Raw genomic sequence first — 21,244 nt, 5'->3', positions numbered from 1 at the left:
GTGTGGGCCATGCCAACCAGACGCCAGGTCCCACCTGCATCAGGAACACCTGTGCACACGCACACGCACACACCGGGCACCCCACAAGGCACACCCAGACTCGTGGACTCACAAATACACAAGTGTGGGCTCACACACGCCCAGTGCAGGTCCCCTCAGAGACCGGCTAGAGGCTCTGGTGCAGCTGTGGGCACCCACAACGCTATCCTGCACGCACAGGACTTTCCATCTGTCAGACGGACCACCCACAGCGCACGGACCCCCGCCTCCAGCCCACTGTGGGGATGTTGGCCACACTCAATGGAGGACCAGAGCCTGGGCAGCTTGAGGAGTCAAGAAAGTGGAGACAGGTGCAGGCCAGGGGCCACCTGGGGGTGGGCTCCCTGCGCTCCTCAGTGCCCTCCTGGCAGGTCCATGCAGCCTGGCCTGCCTGAAGGTGTGGGGCCTGCAGCCCTTGGTCACAGGCCTAGCACCTGGACTGCAACCACAGCCAGCACTGGGCTTTGTGATGGCTCTGAGGGCAGTCACTGCCCCAGACCCCGGGTACACAAGCAGCTCCTCCCCCACCGACCCCACCTGGGGTACCCACCTGGGCCGTGACCCCAGAGCAGCCCCCTGGCCCAGGCCTCCTTGGTGGTCACCAGCCTGGCCACACAGGCACCCGCGGGACAGACTCTGGCTTGGGTCTGCTGCGTTCATGGTAGGCATCATTCCCAGCAGGGGGTCAGCTGCCACCCTGGGCTGGGAGAGCTTCCTGGCCACTGGGAGGTCTCACACCAGCTCCGGAGCAGGACCAGCACCAAGGACTGACTCCCTGAATAGGCAGGTTGAGGGGTGGGAGCAGCACCAGTGGGGCGCAGGGGCGCTCCAGGTCATGCTGCCAGGAGCAGCATCCTGGCCTCGTTCCCAGATAACTGCTTCAGGGACAGTTGGCTCAGTCACCCAGCAACTCACACTCCAGGGCGGCCCTTTCAAGGGGACTCATCACACCCTTCCAGACTTTCTTTCTCAATGCCTCGCTCACACCCAGCCCGGCCGCCCCTGAAAAGTGCTGCCTGGCCCAGTGAAGCTCCCCCTGGAACTCCCAGGTGGCGGGGTGACATGTGAAGAGGGCCTGCGGCACCCAGGTGGCGGGGCTGACATGGGGCCTGAGGCTCAGGGCTGGGGCGACCCGGGCAGAGTGAGGTCCCTGGAAGTGTCCCCCTGTGATCTTCAGAGAGTTGGCAGACCCACAGGGGCTCTCAGACCACCCTGGTCCAGACGGCCAGGTCAGGGCAGTTCCTATTCCCAGGAAGCCGGGCCCAGGGAGGGGCGGAGCTACCTTGTGTCTGCCCCAGAGCCTGGGCTGGCCCAAGGTGGGCTGGGGGAGCACCCTGGTGGACCTGACCCCACTTGAGCAGGCAGCTGGCACGGAACAGCTGGAGAAAGTGCTGCCCAGACCAGAGGGCACACCCCCTGGTCATCCAAGCCACAGAGCAAGCCCTGAGCATTGTCCAGAGAGTGAAATTCAGTCCCAGCGCCTTCATTAGAGAGCCTCTGTGCCAGGGTCACCCTCTCGCCCTAGGCCAGCCTGGGACGGGAAGAAGCCATGGGTGGCCCACTGCTCTGATCCATAGCCCTGGCCCTCCACTCACAGTGGTCACGAGGATTCTCAAACTCTTTGGGGGCCAACTTGCTCCCCCCTCGAGTGGTACAGTTGGGAACCCGCTCCCACAGAGGGTAAGATGCTGCTGGACTCAGGGTGGACACCATGCCCTGGGGTCAGGGGATGCCCTGCACGTGTCAGGGGGCCCCACATGGAGGGGACACCCAGAATGGAGGCCTGGGGCAGCAGTGATGCAGAATTTGGAGGAGAAGAGGGGAGGACATGGAGAGGCAGGATATGCAGGGCAGCCTGGCCACACCCAGGCCCTGAACTGGAAGGGACAGAGGTGGAGAGTGAGGGGGTTTCCAGTGAGCTCCAGGCTCGGCCTGGCCACAGGATTCCCAAGGGTGTCTGCCCAGCCAGTAGCCAGAAGGCAGGGTGGGCAGTTACAGCCACGGAGAAGCAAGGTGGCCCCCAGTTCATCCCAGATGCACTCCTTCACAGACTCGCTTCCATGAACAGACTGGCAAAGTGAGGGGCCACCCGCAGGGCAGTCAGACAGGCTAGGCCGGCGTGCCATGCTGTGGAGTGGCCCTGTGGGCAGACCTGAGGCCCACGACGGCCAGGGACCCCCAGTTAACCTGAAGATGCCCGCAGCCCCAGCCAACACGGGTCCCAGATTCTTGACCCACAGAAGCCGTGAAGTTAGCATCTGCTGAATCTGGGGAGATCTGACAAACGGCCACAGCTAACGAACCCGAGGAGACGAGACCCGACACGTGGCTTACAGCATCACCACGAGCTCTGAGCAGAGGGAGCCTCGGGAAGGCAAGGGGAGGCCCTGCGGGAGGGGGGACGGTGGCACAGGGGACACGGCCTGCCTCTGCACAAGTGAGAAATGCAGATTGTGGCAGGAAGCCTCCCATGTCCTGCTCCGATGTCCCAAGTCCCTGAGTCCTGAGTGCTGTGTGGAAAAGCGGCCCCCGCCTGCCAGGGCACAGGCACCTCCCTGTCTAGGCATCCGGGGGTACCCCACAGTTAACCTCAAAGGAGCTAAAGCTCAGAGGAGCGCTCCCTGGTCCACTGCCCACCTCAGGGCCCAGTTGGCAGCCTGGACTTGTGCTGAGCATTCCCCATGATTCTGCACCTGGGCGGAGGCTGTGGAGCCCGTGTGTGGTTTCCGGTTTTCTGTGGTTTCAGCTGTGTGCACGTGGCCGGGGTATTTCTCCGGGTTGGCCTGAAGATGCATTACAATTCAATTTAGATTTAATTTTAATATTAATTTAAAGCCAATTAAAAGCTTATTTTTAGGATACCCAAAGGGACGCAACAAGTCTCAAAAAGGGGACTGGCTTCCAGGCAAACTGCCCATGGGGTGCCCTGCTGGCCTGAGGTGGCCGTGGCACAGAGCAGAGCAGAGCTGCGGATGGAGGGGCCGTGGAGTCTGGCTTCTCCTTCCCACACAGGGCCAGGTGGCCAGGCGCCCAGGGCTGGCTCACCGGCCAGGGACAGAGGGGTCTGCTCTCACTGCTGCTAAGTCTCACCGTGCCCACACTTGGGGCCCAGCTCCACCTCCTACCTGCCCAGACCTGCTGGACTGGGGGACAAAGTGACCTAGGCCACGTCAGGCTAAGTGCAAAAGCTTTCTTGATCAGGGCCAGCCATGGGCACAGGGACAAGAACAGGGAAAGCTAAAAGGGAAGAGTGGCCCATTCCTGGAGGGGCAGGGCCGTGAAGAGCTTGTGGGAAGGAAGATGAGCATGCTGGGGGTGGAGATGCAGGGCTGGGACCAGCCCAAGCTCTGGGGATGACGGGCAGGACCTGCTTAGAGCCAACAGGGCCGACTGGAAGGCACTGCTGGAGGGCTGAGGTGGAGGGCCTCGCAGGGGGCCTATCCCCCACCAGCCACCACCCAGGCCACCAGCACCATGGCTCCATGGTGCAGGCAGAGGAGAGGAAGGAAGAGGGAAGGAAGGTGGGCAGCCGACCCACCCTCAGACCTCAGAGACGCTGCCTCCCTGCTTTGCTCAGGATCCTCTGCCTCCGCTGCTGAGGAAGGAGCCAGCCCCAGACATGACCCTCCCATCCAGAGTCCAGGTCCTTCCTAGGGTCCTCGAGCCCACTAGTCCTCCCCAAGCCTCACTCTCAGTGGCCAGGACTGACCACAGCTCTGAGCCCTGCTGCCTGGAGGGGCAGGGCCTGGGTGCTGCTCCCTCAGGCCCTACGGGGCACCCCCACCATGAGCCAGACCCTCAGCCTGCAGCAGGGAGGTGCAGGGCCGCATCTGCCCCAGGACGCAGAGGAGCCAGGTCTGACTCACAGTCTCCCCTTCCCCAGGCGACACAGGCAGCCCCGCCCTCCTGCCTTGGGGACCTACCCCAGGCCATCTGCTGGTGTCCCTGACAGCCCCCTTCAACTGCACTGCCAGGGGCTCTAGGAGTGTAGGCCACCCCACCCCAGAGCAGGGCCAGGGCCCCTCTGCCATTGCATTGCTCAGGAGGAGCGAGGGCAGGGGGTGGTGAGGAGGCTCCACCTCTGCACTCAAGTTTCCCAGTTCTGTGGTCACAGCAGGTTCCAAAGCCTCAGCGCTTTTTTTTTTTTTTTTTGGGTGTCTGGAGACAGACACCCAAAAGAGGGTCCCCTCTAGCTCCTCAGAGTGACACAGGGTCAAGGAGGTGCCCAGGCTACCTGTGTGGGCCCAGCCAGCTCACGTGGGCTCTTGGATCAGATCCCGTGGCAGGGAAGGCCAGCAGTGCTCACAAGGGGCAGGCACCGCTAGATCCATGTCTGAGGTCCCACAAAGCCCTCTGGCAGGAGGAAGACCAAGTCCTGGGGAGAGGCCACCACACTGACCACCAGGCACTGTGCAGTGAGCCGCGGCCTGCAGGAGACAGACACAGGTCTACAAAGCACGGCCATGCAGTGTGCAGGGCCTGAGGTGGTGGCACTGCAGCCTGGTGACATGGATCTGATGTCACCGCGGCTCACGGCTGGCACCGCCCTCTTCAGGCTGGCGAGCGCTTGAGGCGGTGGCCAGCACGTGGTGATGTCAGAGGGCAGGGAGGGCGAGTGCCCAGACCTGGACCCTTCGTCCTGCGTTCTCACGGTCCCCTGTTGGTCAAGCACAGCAGATGCACACTTGTCCCCTTGTCGGCCAGACCTCTGCCCCTGTTCCCTGCAGACACCCCACGACCACTCCAGGAGGGACTGCTCTCTCCCAGGGCCCCTCCTCACCTGCCGGCACCCTGTGGCCCAGATGAAGTCACTGGCTTTTGTCCCTGATCCTAGGTGCCCGCTCCCACTGGAGCCCTAGCATGAGATGGACAGACACGGTCCTGGCCACCCCACCGGGGGCAGTCCAGTAGTGGGGTGGGGCCGTGTCTCTCCAGGAACAGTCCCTTCCGGCTTTCCAGCTTGGGCCTCTGGGCTGGCTGCACCCCGTTTCCAGCACCCCACAACCTGCTCCCACACCTCTTAAAGTAGCATGTGACCTGTGCAGACAACTGAAGGGTTCTGAGGACGAGGGGGTGCTGGCTCAGCCCCCTGCCTGGGGAAGACCAGCAGAGGATGCCGCCGGGTGGGGCTCCCCATGCCATGGTGGGGGCAGGCACCTCCATCTTCAATGAAAGGACCGCATCAGGCTCCAATTCAGAGCCGGGTGGTGGCCCCCCTTCTCCTCTAACTCAGGTTCCCTGGCTGATCGTTCATCTTCCTCTTTTTCAGTAGGGGAAAAACCAAACAGGCCTCACCTGTAGGTTCTCTGCCTGTGGCCCTTGGTGGCTTGGGGCAGAGGGAGCCCAGCCAATGGTGTGGCCCAGCCCTGGGAGCTATGAAAGGACAGGACTCAGACAGGAGTCAGACTGTCCAGACTCAGGACCCAGCCATTCCACAGGAAAGTTGGCCCAATGTGGGGGAAGGGCACGGGTCTAAGCACCCTGGTCAGGCTGACTGGTCAGTGGCCCCTGTAAGACCTCATGAGACAGTCCTGTAGAGGCAGTAGGGGTCAGGGGTCAGGAGGGAGGCAGGAGGAGGGCAGGCCCAGGAGGTTGTGCTTCCCAGGAAAGCTCCAGTGGACATCAGACATGAGGGTAGAGAGGTGGCCATGTGGACGGTGGGGGGGGGGATGCGTTCAGGGTCAGGAGGCCTGAGGCCTGGGCCCCATGCCCAGGGCCCCAGCCCGGCCCCTCCCAGTGCAGCCCAGCTGTTGTGTTCCACCGGCGTCAGCATCACCTGAGGGCTCAAAACAATGTGCCCCCAGACCCCTGGAACCACTGTGGATCAGAATTCTGGGCAGGGCCCAGGCACTGTGGCTTCAGGGGCCACCCAGGCGGGGTGCTGGGGGGTGGCCCCAGGAGAGGCTGGGCCAGGGGACAGAGAAAGTGTCTGGGGACAGATGAGATGGGAACATAGGTGGCTGGGCATGTGATAGAAGGAGTAGGGTGGCTAAGAGTGTGGATCTTTCGAGGACAACAGAAAGAAAAGGGCAAGGTGGCAGACAGCGGCCAGTAGCAAGGACCATGACATGATAGCTGAGGCAGGGGACCAGGGTGAGGAGCAGGGGGAGGGAAGCAGAGCCGAGGGCTGGGTGGGGTGGGGGGACTCTGCAGGCTAGCTAGGGTGGGAAGCTGGCCAGGCACCTGGTGAGGGACAGCTCACCCCAGGTGTATGGTCTGGACGTGACATAGGACATCTCAGAGGTCACTAGGGATGGGGGAGTCCAAGGCACACTGTGGGGGCGGGCAGCCTGTCGGCACGGCGGAGGTCCTGGGCCTTGCCCTAGATGGTCACTGAGGGCCCGCAGCTCCGCTCCCTCCAGCAGGCACCAGGAGCCAAGGGCAGAGCGGTGATGAGGAAGACCTGGAGGAACAGGCCCCTCCCTGGCTCTGGACAGCCTGGCTCTGCCAGGGCTGGGGGAACGTGGGTCCCCCTGGGCCATGGGAGCCAGCACAAGGGTGAGCCTGCCTGTGAGTGCGGGCAGCCATGGACGGCCACCTCTGTCACTGTGAGCACGTGTGAGCTCCCGCAGCTCACTGCTGGCTGTGACAGGGGTGGTGACAGCCAGGGACGCTGGGACGGCGGGGTCAAGGTCTGCAGGTGTGCCTTTGCTCCATCAAGGGGATGCAGTGTGGCCCTCTGCAGCATGGCCCCTTCCCCACCCCGGCCATGGCTCCCCACCCAGAGCTTGTTCCTTGGTTTTCTTGTCCCCAGCCGTCCTCCTTGGCCTGCCCTCTTCGGTCCTGAACCCACTCACCCCCACCTCGTCCAGCTCTGCTCCCAGCACGCAGACCAAAGGGCTCAGTCTTGTCTGGCTCTGGGTGGAGGGGCCATGCTGCTCCTTCCCTGGACCCGCTGGCAGAAGGACAGGGAAAGCCAGCCCTGGACACCAAGGAAGGACAGGTGGGAAGGGGGTCCAAGCAGGATCAGGCTTTTCCAGGGGACGATGGCAGGCAGTGTGCTTCCTATTGAATATGCTAAGGATTCTTGATTGGCAGGGCAGGGGACCCCACGAAAGCACTGCTCCCCAGGTCACCCTCTGCCTCAGACCCAGCAGCTGCCCAGGGCCTCCATAGGAGGCACCGCCACTGTCTGCTGCCCTCCCTCATTTCTGGAATTTTCCCTTAGGAAACCAAGTCCCTGCACTGAGTGAGGGCGGGCTGCTCCAGCCTGCAGCCGGCCCAGGGGAAGCCGCCATGCCCCGCGGGCCTCACGGCCTCTTCTGGCAAAGACAGTGGAGGCTTTGTTGGGGGAGGGCCCAGCCCACCTGTCTGCTCCCCTAGGTCGGAATGAAGACAAGGGCTGGTGGCTGGTCCGATCTGGAGCCTAATCACAGGGACAGCTGCAGCCACAGCCTGCCATGCTGCCCGCCGGCTCCCAGGTTGGGGGCTGCACGCCTTCCTGCCAGGCCCAGGCCCACCGCAGACCCGGTGCGGACCTGGTAACAGGGCCTGGCGCCCCCTGCCCCACGCGGACCACCACCTCTCCTGATCCTACCCGGCCCCCACCTGTCCCCAGAGCCTGCGGTGGCAGCTGCTTGCAGGGCCACGGGCGGCAGTGATATTATATATTACGACAAACAGGGGCAGCCCACTGACAAATAGGCCTGCGTGGTCTAAACGGTATATTATCCCATAAAAACGTCAGCAGGCAGAGCAACGGAGCCAGAGCCGAGCGCCGCCCCACGCCCGGGGCCCCAGCCGGGCCCTTCCCAGCGCAGCCCGGCTGCTGGTCCACTTCCCAGACACCGCACACTGGTTGTGATTTTTGTCATTTTGCTTGTTGCACTGTGTCTGTGGTGGGGGGAAATGAGGTCCCAGAGCTTAATGGGGAAGAGTGAACCCAGGGGGGCTGCTCCCTGCCGGCGGGCGGGACACCCAGCAGAGCAAGCCATCCTCTGGCCTCAGACAGGGCACGTGCGTTGCACACGGAAGCCCTTTGCAGTGTGTCTGCAAAGCAAGGAGAGAGACCTTCTGGGCCTCCAAGGAGTGCACTGGGCAGGAGGCTGCCCAGGAGCTGAGGGTTTCAGAACCTCCTCTGACAGGTGAGGACCAGCTGGCCAACCTCCAGAGGGGCCTGAGGCTGCCTGTCTGGGGATGGCTTCTTTGGAAAGCTCCGCCTGATTTGGGGGATGCTGGTAGTAAAACAGGTAGTTACTTTGTTTGAAGATATTAGGTGTGTGAGGCGCGTGCAAGGCGGGGGAATGCCTCACCAGGGACGGCCCTCTGCCACCAAGTAGAGCCCCTGCACCCCTTCCATGACGTTCCCTCACCCTGTTCCCAGGGTGAGCCTGTCACAGGCTGAGCTCAGGGGTGAGAGACAAGCAAGCAGCAGCTGCCACAGCGTCCAGGACATGGGGTCGGGGGCAGCTCTCAGTCCAGGGGGACTATATTCCCATGTTTACGGTAGGAAGGAAGCCAGGTGGGGCCCAGAGGCCTCAGAGGGGAAAGGGCAAGGGGGCTCCAGGGATAACAACCAAGGTCCCTTTCGCCTGCCTGCCCGGAAAGCACTTATTCCCAGTGGCACTGGCCGAATTCTATCTGTGCTTGGGAATTCCCATAGCCAGGGCATGGAAGGTCCCAGCCTGGAACCCTGGAGTTAGACCAAAGCATGCTGGGAAATGTAGTCCTTAGGGAGTTAGGAGGGCCAGCAGAGACGTGCCAGAATATTTCGTTAGGGAACAGCCCAGGAACTGGAGAGAGCAAAGGGGACTACCCTGACCCCAATTTAAAGAGTGGAAGTTTAAAATTCCTGGGAAAAGCTGCATTTAAACATCTGCTGCCTGATTCTAGCCTCAGATAATACCCACAGTGGTTTTTCTGAACAAGAAGTCCTGAAGCTCTTATTTTGATGGTGAGACCTGGGAACTCCCCAGGGAGGAGGGACCCTGACCAAATTGCCCAAGGTGAAAGAAGTATCCAGAGTCCCTCATTCCTGTTCTCCTTTGGCTGCAGACACACACACACACAGAGAGAGAGAGAGAGAGAGAGAGAGAGAGAGAGAGAGAGTGGGGAGCATGACAGGAGAGGGTGCCCACAGACTGGGTGCTACCTGCTAGCCTGGGCCTCCAGGAGAGGCTGCGGCGCATCCTGAGTGCTTGCCCATTATTTACGCTCACAGCCTGCTCTGATGACATATGTAAGTTGACAGCGAACATCCTATCAACTTGCTGGAGTGTATCTTGATTGTTAAAACACACTCTTAAAGGTGTACCATCATTTATCAAATTAAAATAGCCGCACCTTGCTTGTTCCTTCTCTGTCTTCCGATGAACCCCTAGCAGTCTTCCTCTTCCTCTGGCCTCCGGGGCATCTTGCCCTAGCACTGGGCTCTGTTCCTCAAGGGAGGATGCCCCCGAAGCCGGGGACCCTGTCCTCGGCACCCCCTCCCCACCCTGCCCTGGGCCAGGGCAAGCCCACTAATCGCCAAGAAGTGACAAACGCCAGAAGCCCCACCAATTAAATTTAAACTCATGCAAAGCTCAGTGGCTAGTAAATTATTATTTTTATTAGCTTGAACCAAGTTCCCGTAAGAGAGAAAGTCAACTTGCTCCCATGAATGGCTCTTGTATAATTTATTTAACTCTGTGCTCTTTGCCAAAGCCTGGAATATTTTTAGCTCGTTCTGTTGTTGGATTTGGCTTTTTTATGTGTGTTTCTGAAGGGTATTTTTAGCCTCATCCATGTTATTCTAACAACCTCCGATGCGTTTTGTCCTGTCTGTGCGGGCTGCTGAACCCTGTCTCGCAGGGAGAAGAGGGGGATTTCTAAGAATAACCGGGGAGTGTTTGGGGGTGCATGTGTTCGGGGAGAGGTGCTGTGTGCCAGTGCTACTCCCTGCCCCCTCCCTAACTCACTCTATTGCTCACATGACCTGGATATTCCTATAGAACACCCTGGTGTCCTTATAGGAATAATCAGACATGGTGGCAGCACAGCCCCACGGAGAAAAAACCCACATTCCAAAAACGGCTGCAGCGGGGTGGGCGCGGCCACCGCAGCCGGCCCTGTCCTCAGCTGCCAGATTCCCGGAGCCCCGCGGCTCCACTGGGCAGGGTGGCAGCTTTGCTGTCTAGCTCTGTCACTGATGGAGCAGGGTGGGTAGAGGCTTCAGAAAGTAGCTCTTTTCACACCTACTTAATGTTGGTAACTGCCGCAGAGACACTCCATCGTGTCATAGAGTTAATGAGGTATTTACGAAATGTATTTTTTTTCTTCCCCCCCCCAAAAAAAACCACCCCACGTGATGAGGAAGGGGGAACCTTTGATGGGGTCTTTTCACACTAGGAAATTATTTTTTCTCTACGGGGCGAGGCAGGGTTTTTGGTGCTTTTGATTTTATTCATTTAATTTCCAGGCGGGTCACCTGAAGCACTTTTAGCAGGAAGAGGGCTGCAGCTCCCGGAGAGCAACCCCAGCCCAGGGCACCTGGCTGTCCAGGCCTGGGCAATTCACACCCCAGAGACAAGAGAAGGGGCAGGAGGAGAATCCAAGATTATTCAAACCAAGATGTGAAATAGCCCAGTGCCAGAGTCCCCGCCCAAGGGGATAGGACAGGAACCTACCCTGCTTTAAGGGGGAGGGGCAGGGCAAAATCGGGCTCTCTGGGTTTTTCCCTGGGCCTGGGCTGCCCTCTGCGCAAAGGCGAGGTCCCCAATTGCTGCAGGCAGTAACCGTTGAGAAATCTTGGGTTGGATTTTGTTGACTCCCCTACCCTTGTTTTGCCCCCCTCCCCCCACTTCACAGCTTTGCCTCCGGACCATCTGTATTAGAGACAAAATCTAACACTGCACTAAAAATAATGGTTCCAAACATTTTAATTGCACTCTTGGTGACAAGGTGACTGGAACAGCACTTTACCATAAAACCCTACAGCCTGAGGGTAAAGCCACCAGCACTTTCATGTTTGGAAAAACAAGGGAAGGAGCCCAACAGCCCAGTGTCCCCCTGGAGTCCCGCAGGCTGACAATGTGAAAGTGCTGAGTGGGAAGGGAGGAAGGTAGCCAGCCGGGAGACCCTCAGTCCAGCCTGCGTAGCCCTGCCAGGCCAGGCAGGGGGGAAGGCAGACCAGCGGAGGCAGGGCCTGCGTCCCTGATGGCTGAACTCTCTGCCAGGGGGAGCTAGGCACACTTCCCCAGCATTTTTCATCTTCCTGTGCGGCTGGTGCAGGGAGAGCGGGCTGGGCTGCTGCATCCCTGGCCTGCAGAACGGGGCCACCCAAGGAAGCAGAAGAAAGTCCACCAAACTGGCCATTTGGAAATCCACACATGAGATGCAAAAACAAATTGTGTAACTTCATTACACATTTTTTCCCCTCCTAGATGCTATGTAGATGAAGAGTAAAGCAAAGGCATCCCGATACTTGTATTTTTCTAAAAATACAAGTATCGAAAATTTTAAACCAGCACCATATCCGGGCTCTCGGCCACTGTGAGTTTGGCTGCACGCTGCACAGCTAGGCTTCCCACCACAAACAGGTCGGACAACTCCAAGCACAATCGGTCCCTCCAGTCCCCAAAGGAGTGGAAACTGGGCCTCCAGGAACAGCGGACATGTGGCCCTCTAGCCCCTAAAAAGGAAGCCCTGAGAGACCTCCAGCGCCCTCTAGGGCCCCCCCACCCCCCTGTGCATGGGGGACGCAGGAACGATTTGGGGTCAAGCAATGGCAACAGGCAACGCAGGACACAGGCCAGCAGGCCCAGTGCAATCTCTCACAACCCTCTGCAGCCTGCACTCCAAGAACCACGTGGTTAAACTTAGAATGAGCAAGACAAAGGTCCAGGCCACCCCACCACACTCCCACCTGACTGGGTGTTGCCTAGGTCTGGAAATAAGGGCAGGGAGGGGAAATGGCGGCTGACCAGGAGATGGCCAGGCTGTGGGTTGGTAGATGGGGTCAGGAAGCAGCAGTGACCTGAAGTGATGGGGAACAGGGAGTAGCCTGGTCTCCCCAGGCTTCACAGCCCGGACTGACCTGGGCACTGCTATGAAAGCCTTGGTGTCAGGGGCCTGTCCTCTCTGGTACTGTGACCTGCCAGGCTAGAGGGCACTGCATATTGGAGGGGGAGGGCAAATGCTCCCTTCCCATCCCCCATCCCCAAGGTTCAGCCTCCCCACCCCCCAGCAGGGGCCACAGCCTGCAGCCAGAAGCAGGGGCTGGTAGGAAAGCTGGGGAACTGTCCTTGCCTTCACCACAATCCCCTCTCTAGCTGCCCCAGTGGGGCCTGAGCTGGGTGGACAGTATCTCAGCACAGGGGCAGGAAGGGACACTTAATAACCACAGGGACAGCAGGAAGGTGTTTTTAAATCACCAATTGCTCAGGCGAGTCCTTTTTCTCTTTCCAGTTATAAATCTAGAGGAAGGAAAAGGGAGAGAAAGAAAGAAGAGAAAGGAGAGAAAAGGGCAGCCTGGAGGAAGGCTCTAGCAGGACAGCAAGTGGCCAGTGCCAGGCTGACCCGGCAGGGAGCCCTGAGACCGCAGCTTTGAATATCCTCTGGCTGTTAATGCTGGAAGCCCGTTAGTAATTAAGCAATTTCGAGATTTTTTTTTTTAAGGAAATGTACGTTTTGCTTTTTGACTGCCCTCACTTCCGACGTTTCCCTTCTAGCCCCATCTCTGCCATCCGTTTTAATCCACACACTAATTGTAATCCCATTAAAGCAGATATAATTTTATTAGTATTCACAGTTCATCAAGCTACAATAATAACTGTTACTGCCAATTTTTTTTTAAATCAGCAAACAACATTTCTGATGTTTAGAACAAACTGTAAACAAAAGCAAGCCTCCCTGTGTGGTGACCCTGAGTGTCCCCCAAGCAGCCCCTAGCACTTCCACAAACTCCGCAGTAGAGGGCCAGTGACCTCCGTGGAGTGGGGCGCGGAGCTCCAACGCCCTTCCCCTGCGTCCTCCCTGGTCGTTAATATCGGCGACCCGGGGTCTCCAAAGGCCTGTGGGCTCTGGCAAGGGACAGAAGCGTGGACGCCCCGCCCGGCTCCACCAGTGCCGCCCTAGGTTCTCTCCTCTTGGCGCAAACTCGCCGCGCGCACTCGCCTGCACCGAAATCCCCGACGTAGCGCGGCGCGGCGCGGCGCTGCCCTCCACGGGCGCGGGCTGCTCGGCTGGCCGCACTCTGGCCACGCTTTGTCCGGCTTTAGCGGGATACCAGAGGCACTTGTTAAAGCAAATGCATCCCCTGCAAACCCATTCTCGCCCTGACACTTCAAGGCTTTATATAGAAACAGGATTTGATCGTCTTACACCAGCAGTCCCCATTAGCGCTCGCCCCGCTCACACCGCCCTAATCCTCGGGCCAGGCGCGCCCAGGCCCCCTCCCCCAGCTATACAGCCGTTTTGTTCCGCAGAAAGCTCCTCGCTGTCCCTGCCCTAGAGCGTCCCAAGGAGGTTGAATGCAGAATGCAGAAAAGAGGTTTCCGCGGAATTTAGTTGTGCAGGAAGGGGTGGGGGAGGGTGCCCAGAAGCGGAAGGCTTTATTTTTATCGGGCTAGCGGGCTGCCCTCTCTTGAAGACCCCGGGGGAGACCCCGGGAAAGGACGCTGTAAACTGAGGACCCGGCTCCTGGACTAGCCGGACTCGTGGCCCTCTCGGCGGAGGGCAGGGAAATGAAACCAAAGCTTCGCGAGCTGCTCGGAGGAGCGGAGGGGCGGACACCCATTCGACTCTCGAACTCGAACGATCCCACTCCCTCTGAGCCTTCCGTCCCGCACCCGCCCAGACCGGACACTGACCTGTGTGTGAAGCCATGGGCAGCGGCGATGGGAAGTACTTCCCGGGCTGGAAATGCGCGGGGGGCTGAGTGGCGGGCCCGGCCGGAGCGAGACGCGCCGCGGCGGCGGCGCTGCGGTGGCCCAGGCTCCCGCGCTCTGAAAGCAGATGAGGCGGCGGCGCGAAGTCGCGGCCATCCATGCCGGGCCCAGGCCCCGGCCCCGACCCGCTGCTGCCTCCCGGGAGCAGCGCGGCCGGGGCCCGGGGGCGGCTCGGCGCGCGGTTGGCGCGCGGGCGGCGCGGAGGAGGCGTCTGGGGTCACCGGCGGCAGGGGCAGCGGGGCCCGTCAGCACGCGGGCGGACTGGGCTTCTCGGCTGGCGGCCGCACATCGAGCTGGCGGCCGCCGTGCAGGTCCATGGTCTGTGAAGGCAAACAGAGAGACTTAGTGAATCGGGGGCTCGGCTCGCCCGGGGGTCCCCGCCCCACCCGTCTCCCTCCCCCCGCCCTGGCCGGAGCGGTGGCCAGGCCCGGCGGCGGGGGACCCGAGCGCTCCGCGCGTCTCTTCTGCCGCACACGCGCGCGCGCCGGGCCACCCGGGCCGCCCAGCGCCAGGGTCCCCGCGCATACACGCACCATCCCGACCACGTTTGGCCTGGAGGAGCCAGGGGCAACCCGGCCGCGCTGCGCGCCACTTCCCCTTCGCGTCCCCGCGCTTCCCTGCGGCTAGGGCGCCGTGTTGAAGAGGCTGCTGGCTCCACTGGGTGATAAAAACCCAAATCTGCGAAGCCATCACGCACACTCGCGCGCGCACTCACACACACACACACACACACACACACACACACACACACGCACACCCTCTCCCCTCCCCCGCTGCCCAAAGGTGTCTCGGAGGAAAAGGCCTGGGGTCCAAGCTCTCATTTTTCCTCTCTCCCATCATTCCGAGGTCCAGCTTTTACTGCATTCCGCTTAACCGAATAACCATGCTAATTAAGCGAGTAATTTTATTGATTGTAACTCAAGAGTTTTTTTTATAATCTTCCTTTTCTCCCCTCTCCCATCCCCCCATGCGTCTTTCAGTCCGTTCTTTTGAATCTGTCGCCCCCCTAACCCAACGGGACGGCCCCCGCCCCCCCGACACCGTGCCAGGATCCCAAGCCAGCTCCCCGGAGCCGCGGGCTCCCGCATCACCTGGGACGCCGCGCCGCAGTGCCCGGCCTGCTGTCCCCGGCCGGGAGCTTCCTGGCGAGGCTGGAACAATCACCCCGCCCCCCAATCAAATTCGCCCAGGATCTTCCTCTGCGGATTGGGGGCTTTGGGGGGATGCTTTGAGAGTCGGAAATTGTTTTCTTTCAGCCTCCCAAATCGGCCACGACATTTCTCCATTCAGTGTCTGCCTGTCCAGGATCGCCTAGCTAAGGTCGGTCTCCGCGTGGCCGGGCGGCGCAGGGATGCGGGATGTACGGCACCGGATTCGGCCCAGCAGCTGGGAAGGATGGGCCCGGCCCAGAGCGGCCTTCACCCACGCTCAAGTCCCCGCAGACCCCGGACCTCCATGGTCCGCCCACCCCCACCCTCGGCAAGGCCAACTATAAATGACCCTCGCCTGTCTTCTCTTCCACTCCCACCCACCAAGAAGCATCTACTTCCAGGCGAAATTGGGGACAATTTCAGACAAGGCAGTAAAGCAACGGAGCAAGCGATGTTAAGTGTGCACTACCCAGGGTATGCTACCAAAGGTTCTCCCCTTCTCCATTCCTCATATTTCTTTTTATTTCCTAAACACACATTGCTTTAATGTTTGGTATCACCTCCAACAGAAGGGATATGGACAAGCTCAATACTCTTTAGTTGTGAACTTTGCAGAAAACCTCGTGTTATTGTGTTTTTTTTTTTAATAAGCCGTCCCACCATGACAACAAAGCGATTAAGATGTTTTCCATTTCGTAAATACCATTTTAAATTGCTGTATTTTATGCTTCGAGTTCTACAACGTCTTATTTGCAGACTATTTTGTGTCTGATTTAATCTATAACCGAAAACATAATGTATTAAGTGAATACATATTTGCTCAGCTGATAAGCTTTTTTAATATTTATTCGGAGAGCTTTTGCATTGTAAATAAACGGACTACACAAAGAGTTCTCTTTGTCTCGAAACTGCATACAAAGGGGTTTGGGGCTCCCTTCCCTCTAGGGATCGGCACTCTTCCCGGGTCCAACAAATAACTCGGCTCTCTGTCGCCCAGGCCCACAAGCTAGCACCAGGCCGCCAGGACCCGGAGAGCGCAGGGCCGAAGGGCTGCTAGCTCCGGGGTCAGAGAAGGGTATGTCCTGGCCCTGCAAGAGGCTTGTGCGCTCTGGCCCTGGTCGGCGCCTCTCGAGCCCCGGAGGGCGCCAGGAGGGACAAAGGGAAAGAAGGAAGGGGAGGGAGGTCAGGAACCTGCGGCTTCAAAGGCACAAGGGCCGGAGAGGGGTCGGGGGTTGTGCGTGCGGAGGTGCTAGGCTTTCCACCGGCCTCTGGGGAGTCGTGTGTGTTGAGCTTTTGTTTTGTGGGTGCCCCCCCCCCAGTATGAAATTTCAAAGTTGTGGAGAAAACGCAAGCTGCTGGCGATTCTCGGGACGCGGGCTCCTCTACGAAGCAGTAATTTTACTCTTCCACCCCCTGCGGGCGGATCGCGGACTCGATTGTTCCTTTCTCACCTACCCGCTCGATATTTTACGCAAACAGGGGGCAGATTAGGTCGCCGGTACGTGCCGCTGCGATTCTTACTGGACTCGGGGAGACTTTTCTTTGTGTAACCTCCTCCCGGGGAGGGATTGCACCGCGTCTCCTTGTCTGCCAGCGACTGGCTCGCGGAGCCTGGGGAACCAGAGCCAGCCAGGAACCGGACGCAGATGGCAGCCATCGCGGCCAGGGCTCAGAGTCCTGCGGCCCCGTAACTGTGGCGCCGCCACCCGCCGAGTCCCGGAGCTCCAAACCCACCCCCCGCCCAACCTCAGGACAGGCCACCGCAGAGGACCGAGAAGACTGCGCCGCAGCCCCAGGTAGGGTTGGATCAAGCAGAAAACCCATCGAAAGCGGTAGTATGCCGAGGGCCCCCGCTCCTCCCAGAGAATCGCTGATGAGGGCATTTCGGAAAGAACTGAACCTCGGTACACCTCCCCAGGGTGGCAGGGCGTGACCCCCGGAGCCTTGGTTCCGCTCTTCCCGCGGCCTGACGCTTGTCTCCCGCGCTTCAGGATCCCGGGTTTCTTCAGGTTTGCTTTGTTTTCAACTGTGCATCTAAAAACCCGCTCTTGCTTTGGCCGCCTGCTGGGGATCAGGGCTTGGGCCGGTCTGCCTAGCTCAGAACCCATCTCCCTCGCGCCAGCGAGCGCCCTGGGGCCTGCAGGCCAGGCCGGCACCAGGAGCGCACGGTGTTCGGGCAGTGCTACAAAACCCGCTCCCTGCGAAACGGCCGCGCCCACCCCCTCGGGAGACGAGTGAGAGTTGGGGTCGCGTCGGATCCCCGCGCCCGGGGACGCACCGGCCGGTGGACCCAGCCACGCGACTCGTAGTCCAAGCCCGCGCGCTGCCCGGAATGCATGCAGTGAAAACGTCCGGCTGTTCTAGTGCCCATCCTCTACCCCCACTCCTCCCGGGGAAAAAAAAAATTTTTTTCTGAAATGAATTAGGCTTTTGAAAGTGAAACCCGAAAATCTCCCCTCCTCAGCCCCTTGCTGCAGCCGGGAAAGCCCCTCTGAACAGCACCGGTGGCCCCCACGAGCCGGCCAGTTCCTGGTGCCGCGGAGCAACCGGGCGGAGCCCATATAGACTACTCGGGCAAGTGTAGTAAGATGCAAGAGCAAATAATTGGGGTTGCTCGTGGTTCCTCCAGAGCTGGGCGCTTGCTGAGTGTCTACCCGCAGCCACCCGCGGGGCACTCGGCAGACACAACCTGGCAGTCCCTGTCCTGTCTCGATTATTTATTTTTAATGCTGGATGTCGATCGAGACAACAAGCGCTCAGAGCAAAGCAAGGACGCATCACAGGGGGAATTTTAAACCGATCGATAAGATTTTTCAGAGGAAAAAAATAGCACTCATATATAAGTCCATCTTTTAGGAAAAAAGCCCTCTCAACATTATAACGGATTTTTTTAAAAAAGGGAAAATATAATAATATTTCTTAACATCACAATCCTGAATTTATCTTGCCAAAAATGTAAATCCCCAAAGCCAAAATAAAAAATAAAATAATAAAAATACAAAAACAAAAAAAATGAAAGCAATTTCAGTTACTTACTGGAGGCTGTTTCCTGGATACAATTGAATGCAATACAATTAAATCAGTAAATGTGACTTTGTTTTGTATTCCTATTGGTATTTTCAATGTGCTGACTGTTGCACTGTAAATGCACCGCTTCCACAACAACGACTCTAGCGAGCCCATCCAGAGCGGCTCTCAAACCTGCAGCCCGGCGCGGCGAGCCACGGGCCCTGCATACTAATAAGCTCGTGCCACTCAGCCTGGAGCAGCCCGCGCGCTGATTGGACGCGCGGCCCTCCACGGCCGGGAGCTTGTGCCACTCATTCGGCGTAAACAGGCCTCCCAATAGGCTGGCGCCGGGCCAGGGAGCTGCCAATCAGGGAGCAGCAGGGCTACTACCAAGCCCGATGGCGCCTAATTCAAGCCCGGCGACTGCGCAGCTCCTTTGCGCAGATCATTGCTGCTGAATGGGAATGTGGCGGCGCTGGGCGGGAGAAGGAGCAGGGACGAGTGAGAGCGCGTGTCCAGGCCCAGGGGGAGGCTTTTTTTTTTTTTTTTTTCCAAATCCGCAGGTCTAACGCTTGGTTTCTGTGTACAAAATGCCAGGAGAAGAAACAGCAACGCCCCTTAAAGCAGATGCCCTTTTTCATACTTGGGATCTGTCTGGCAGGTGGCAGGACTTAGGTGCAGGTAGGCCCCACCTCCAAGCCCAGAGGCCTTCTTGGGTTTCCCAGACCTTCCACCACTCTCAGACTGCCGCTGCTCTAGCTAAAGCCCAGGAATGCGTGCACACCCGCGGCTCGAGCTGCACGGGCACCACCCTGTCCTCTCCCGGCCTCAGACTCGGGGAGATGAGTTCTTCCTCTCCCACCACCTATTTGCAAGCGCTCAATTTTATCTCCCTGTGCCACACCTGGCAACGGAGCAACAATCAAAATGAAAATCGAGGATTTGTTGCTAAGACAAGGATTATTCTTTCTTCTGATTCTATGTTTTAAGGTCCTTTCACCTGATAATTTGGGGTGGGGGTCTCTGTGAAAACCGTGCATAGCATTTCTCTGTGCCACTCTCCTGCACATCTGTTAAATTCTCACAATGGAAAAGAGCCACCGAACTATTCTCTTTATTGAATTCATATTCAAACCACTTTTTAAAATATTTTGCAAGCAAATATTTCATTTAGAATTCGATTTCCTATCCAAATGGTATTTATTCTTTATAGGAGTCGAGGTGATGCCTTAGTGGCGATGAATACATTATTTTTACTCCTCTTTCTCCGTATGAAAAAGGATATATAAACGAGATGCCAGCCGACTCATTCACACGCATGAGAATTTCTCCACGGTTTCATTCCGGGTGGGAGGTGAAGGAGTTAAACCTGAGGCCGGTTGTCTCGTTTCTTTCCCCGCCCGCTCCCCCACCCCCCGCCCGCTCCCCCACCCCCCGCCCGCTCCCCCGGGACTGCCGGGATTGGTTGGCACTTGGCCATCAGGCTGTCAATCACCGAGTGTAAACAAGGCGCTGATTGGCTGTTGTCCAGTCCGCACTGGGCCTCCTGAAAAAAGCAATTACTGGCTCCGCGGTTTCAAGGCGGCCCCAGGCCGCTTGATGAAAGGAGATAAGCTGGGGACTGTTTCCAGGATCCCCGCGGGCCGGCCCGGCGGCCCGGGAGCGGAGGTGCGGCGGAGAGCCCGTGGATCAAAGGAATCCGCAGAGAAAGGGGAAAGCGGGCAGTCGGACGAGCCGGCCTTGCCCCCCGCGGGCCGCGCTGGCCCGGGGTGGGGGCCGCGGGCGGGGACTCCGGGATTTCCCGCCCGCCGGGCACCAGGCCTCTGCGGGCTCCCACTTCGGGCACTTGGCCTGGAGGAACTCCAGGTAAGCCCAGGCTCCCCGGGCCGGGCTGGGGGCACAGAACGAGGCTCGCGAGCCTGCGCAGCCGGCCTGGGACCCCGGTTCGGTTGCAGGACCCCCGCGGCCTGGGACCCTGACCAGCACGGGCTGGCGCCCTCAGAAGCGCGGCGCCGCAGCCGCTCCGCCGGGGCGCGCGGGCGGGCGGAGAGGCGCAAGGCATCAATCCCGTAGAGCGCCGGAGATCCGATTAGCGCGCGTCTATTCATTAGGCCGGGGGCGATTGAATTAGGTCCCCGGGCGCAGGTCTGGGCTGGGGGCGGCGGCGTCTGGCTCAGGCGCTGGTGGGAGAGCGCGGACTACCGCGCTCCTGGTGGCTTCGGGAGCACCAGACGGCCAGCAGCGGCACGGGAGTATCCGGGGGAGACGCGGTCGTACCGGGTCCCGCCCGGAGGCCTCTGCGGAGGCTGCCCGCCTCCCACGCACACCGAGGAGAGGCGGCCCGGCTCCGGAGAAACTGTTCCCGGGGGGAGCGGTCGGAGACCCGCGTTTCCAGCCCTCAGGAGGGACGGGCGCGGGATGGAAGCGCGCGGCGCCCAGAATCCTGGGTCCTCGTAGGGCGCCCGTCTCAGGCTGCGCTTTCCTGCGCTCCTTTGAAAGCCGAGCTTTTCACCAGTTTCTCCACGGAGTTTGTTTTCCAATCCAGGAACCTTTTCTTCTTAAAAATTAATTCGCAAAACCTTACTTTAAGAAAAAAAGAAAAGAACATATGTAGGAGAAAAATATTGAATCCAACAGAGAGGACACCTTGGCGACCTGAAATGTGTTCCTGAAATTGCTCCAAGGCCCCGGCAGGCTCTGAAAAGGGGCTTCGCCTCCAACCACCCTGTGAGGGAGGGGTGGACCCCCAGCTCTCTGAGGCCCTACTCCCCTCCAGAGTGCGTTGAGGAGCCAGCTGTAAAGGCCTCTGGGCCCCCCAAACCGTACCCCCTACAGGCAAGATATGATTTAGGGGTCCTGGAACCTGGCTGATAGGCAGGCTCTGAGTCCCAGCCACTGTAAATACCTACTGCTCAGGAGGTGGATGAGCGCAGGAGAGCACGGATGTGGGTCCTCTCTGCCCTAAGTTTTGTGTTTAGTTCCTTGTGCATGGCAGCTTCCCCGGATTCCTAAATAGTGGGTGGGGGCTGCTTCAGAATCCCCCAGTGCTGTCTCTTGTCTCTCCTGTGTCTCCTCCCAGAAGGAGGTTGCCATGTAGGGAGGTCCTGGATGCCTTTCCGACCTTGCAGCCCCCTGCGTATTTCCCCCCACCTCTGCAGCCCTATTCTGCAGCATTCACTT

The 21,244-nt window shown here is 59.3% G+C and overlaps 2 protein-coding genes across 23 annotated transcripts in view; one reads left to right on the top strand and one right to left on the bottom strand.

The window, feature by feature from the left end:
• BAHCC1 (BAH domain and coiled-coil containing 1) overlaps positions 1 to 18,286 on the bottom strand; it is a 60,561-nt gene extending 42,275 nt beyond the window's left edge. For 4 of the 14 annotated variants that reach the window (XM_081272762.1, XM_081272753.1, XM_081272752.1 and 1 more), the window contains exon 1: positions 13,827 to 14,872. In XM_081272762.1, the coding sequence (XP_081128888.1) occupies positions 13,827 to 14,004 (178 nt within the window). In that variant the 5' untranslated portion in view covers positions 14,005 to 14,872. Of the gene's footprint in view, positions 1 to 13,826; positions 14,877 to 14,995; positions 15,836 to 18,091 lie in introns of those variants that run through there. The other 10 variants (XM_081272751.1, XM_081272756.1, XM_081272761.1 and 7 more) reach the window with 8 other exon arrangements.
• A 1,332-nt stretch (positions 18,287 to 19,618) lies between these two features.
• Positions 19,619 to 21,244, top strand: part of LOC308636800 (uncharacterized protein) — a 61,644-nt gene continuing 60,018 nt past the window's right edge. For 7 of the 9 annotated variants that reach the window (XR_014019495.1, XR_014019496.1, XR_014019497.1 and 4 more), the window contains exon 1: positions 19,619 to 19,930. The gene's annotated coding sequence lies outside the window, so the exon portion shown is untranslated. The remainder of the gene's footprint in view (positions 19,931 to 21,244) is intronic. The other 2 variants (XR_014019502.1, XR_014019501.1) reach the window with 2 other exon arrangements.

This window comes from Spermophilus citellus (genome assembly GCF_964194105.1).
Source record: "Spermophilus citellus genome assembly, chromosome: 17".
Classification (NCBI taxonomy): Eukaryota; Metazoa; Chordata; class Mammalia; order Rodentia; family Sciuridae; genus Spermophilus; species Spermophilus citellus.
This window is presented reverse-complemented; position numbering and strand designations above follow the sequence as displayed.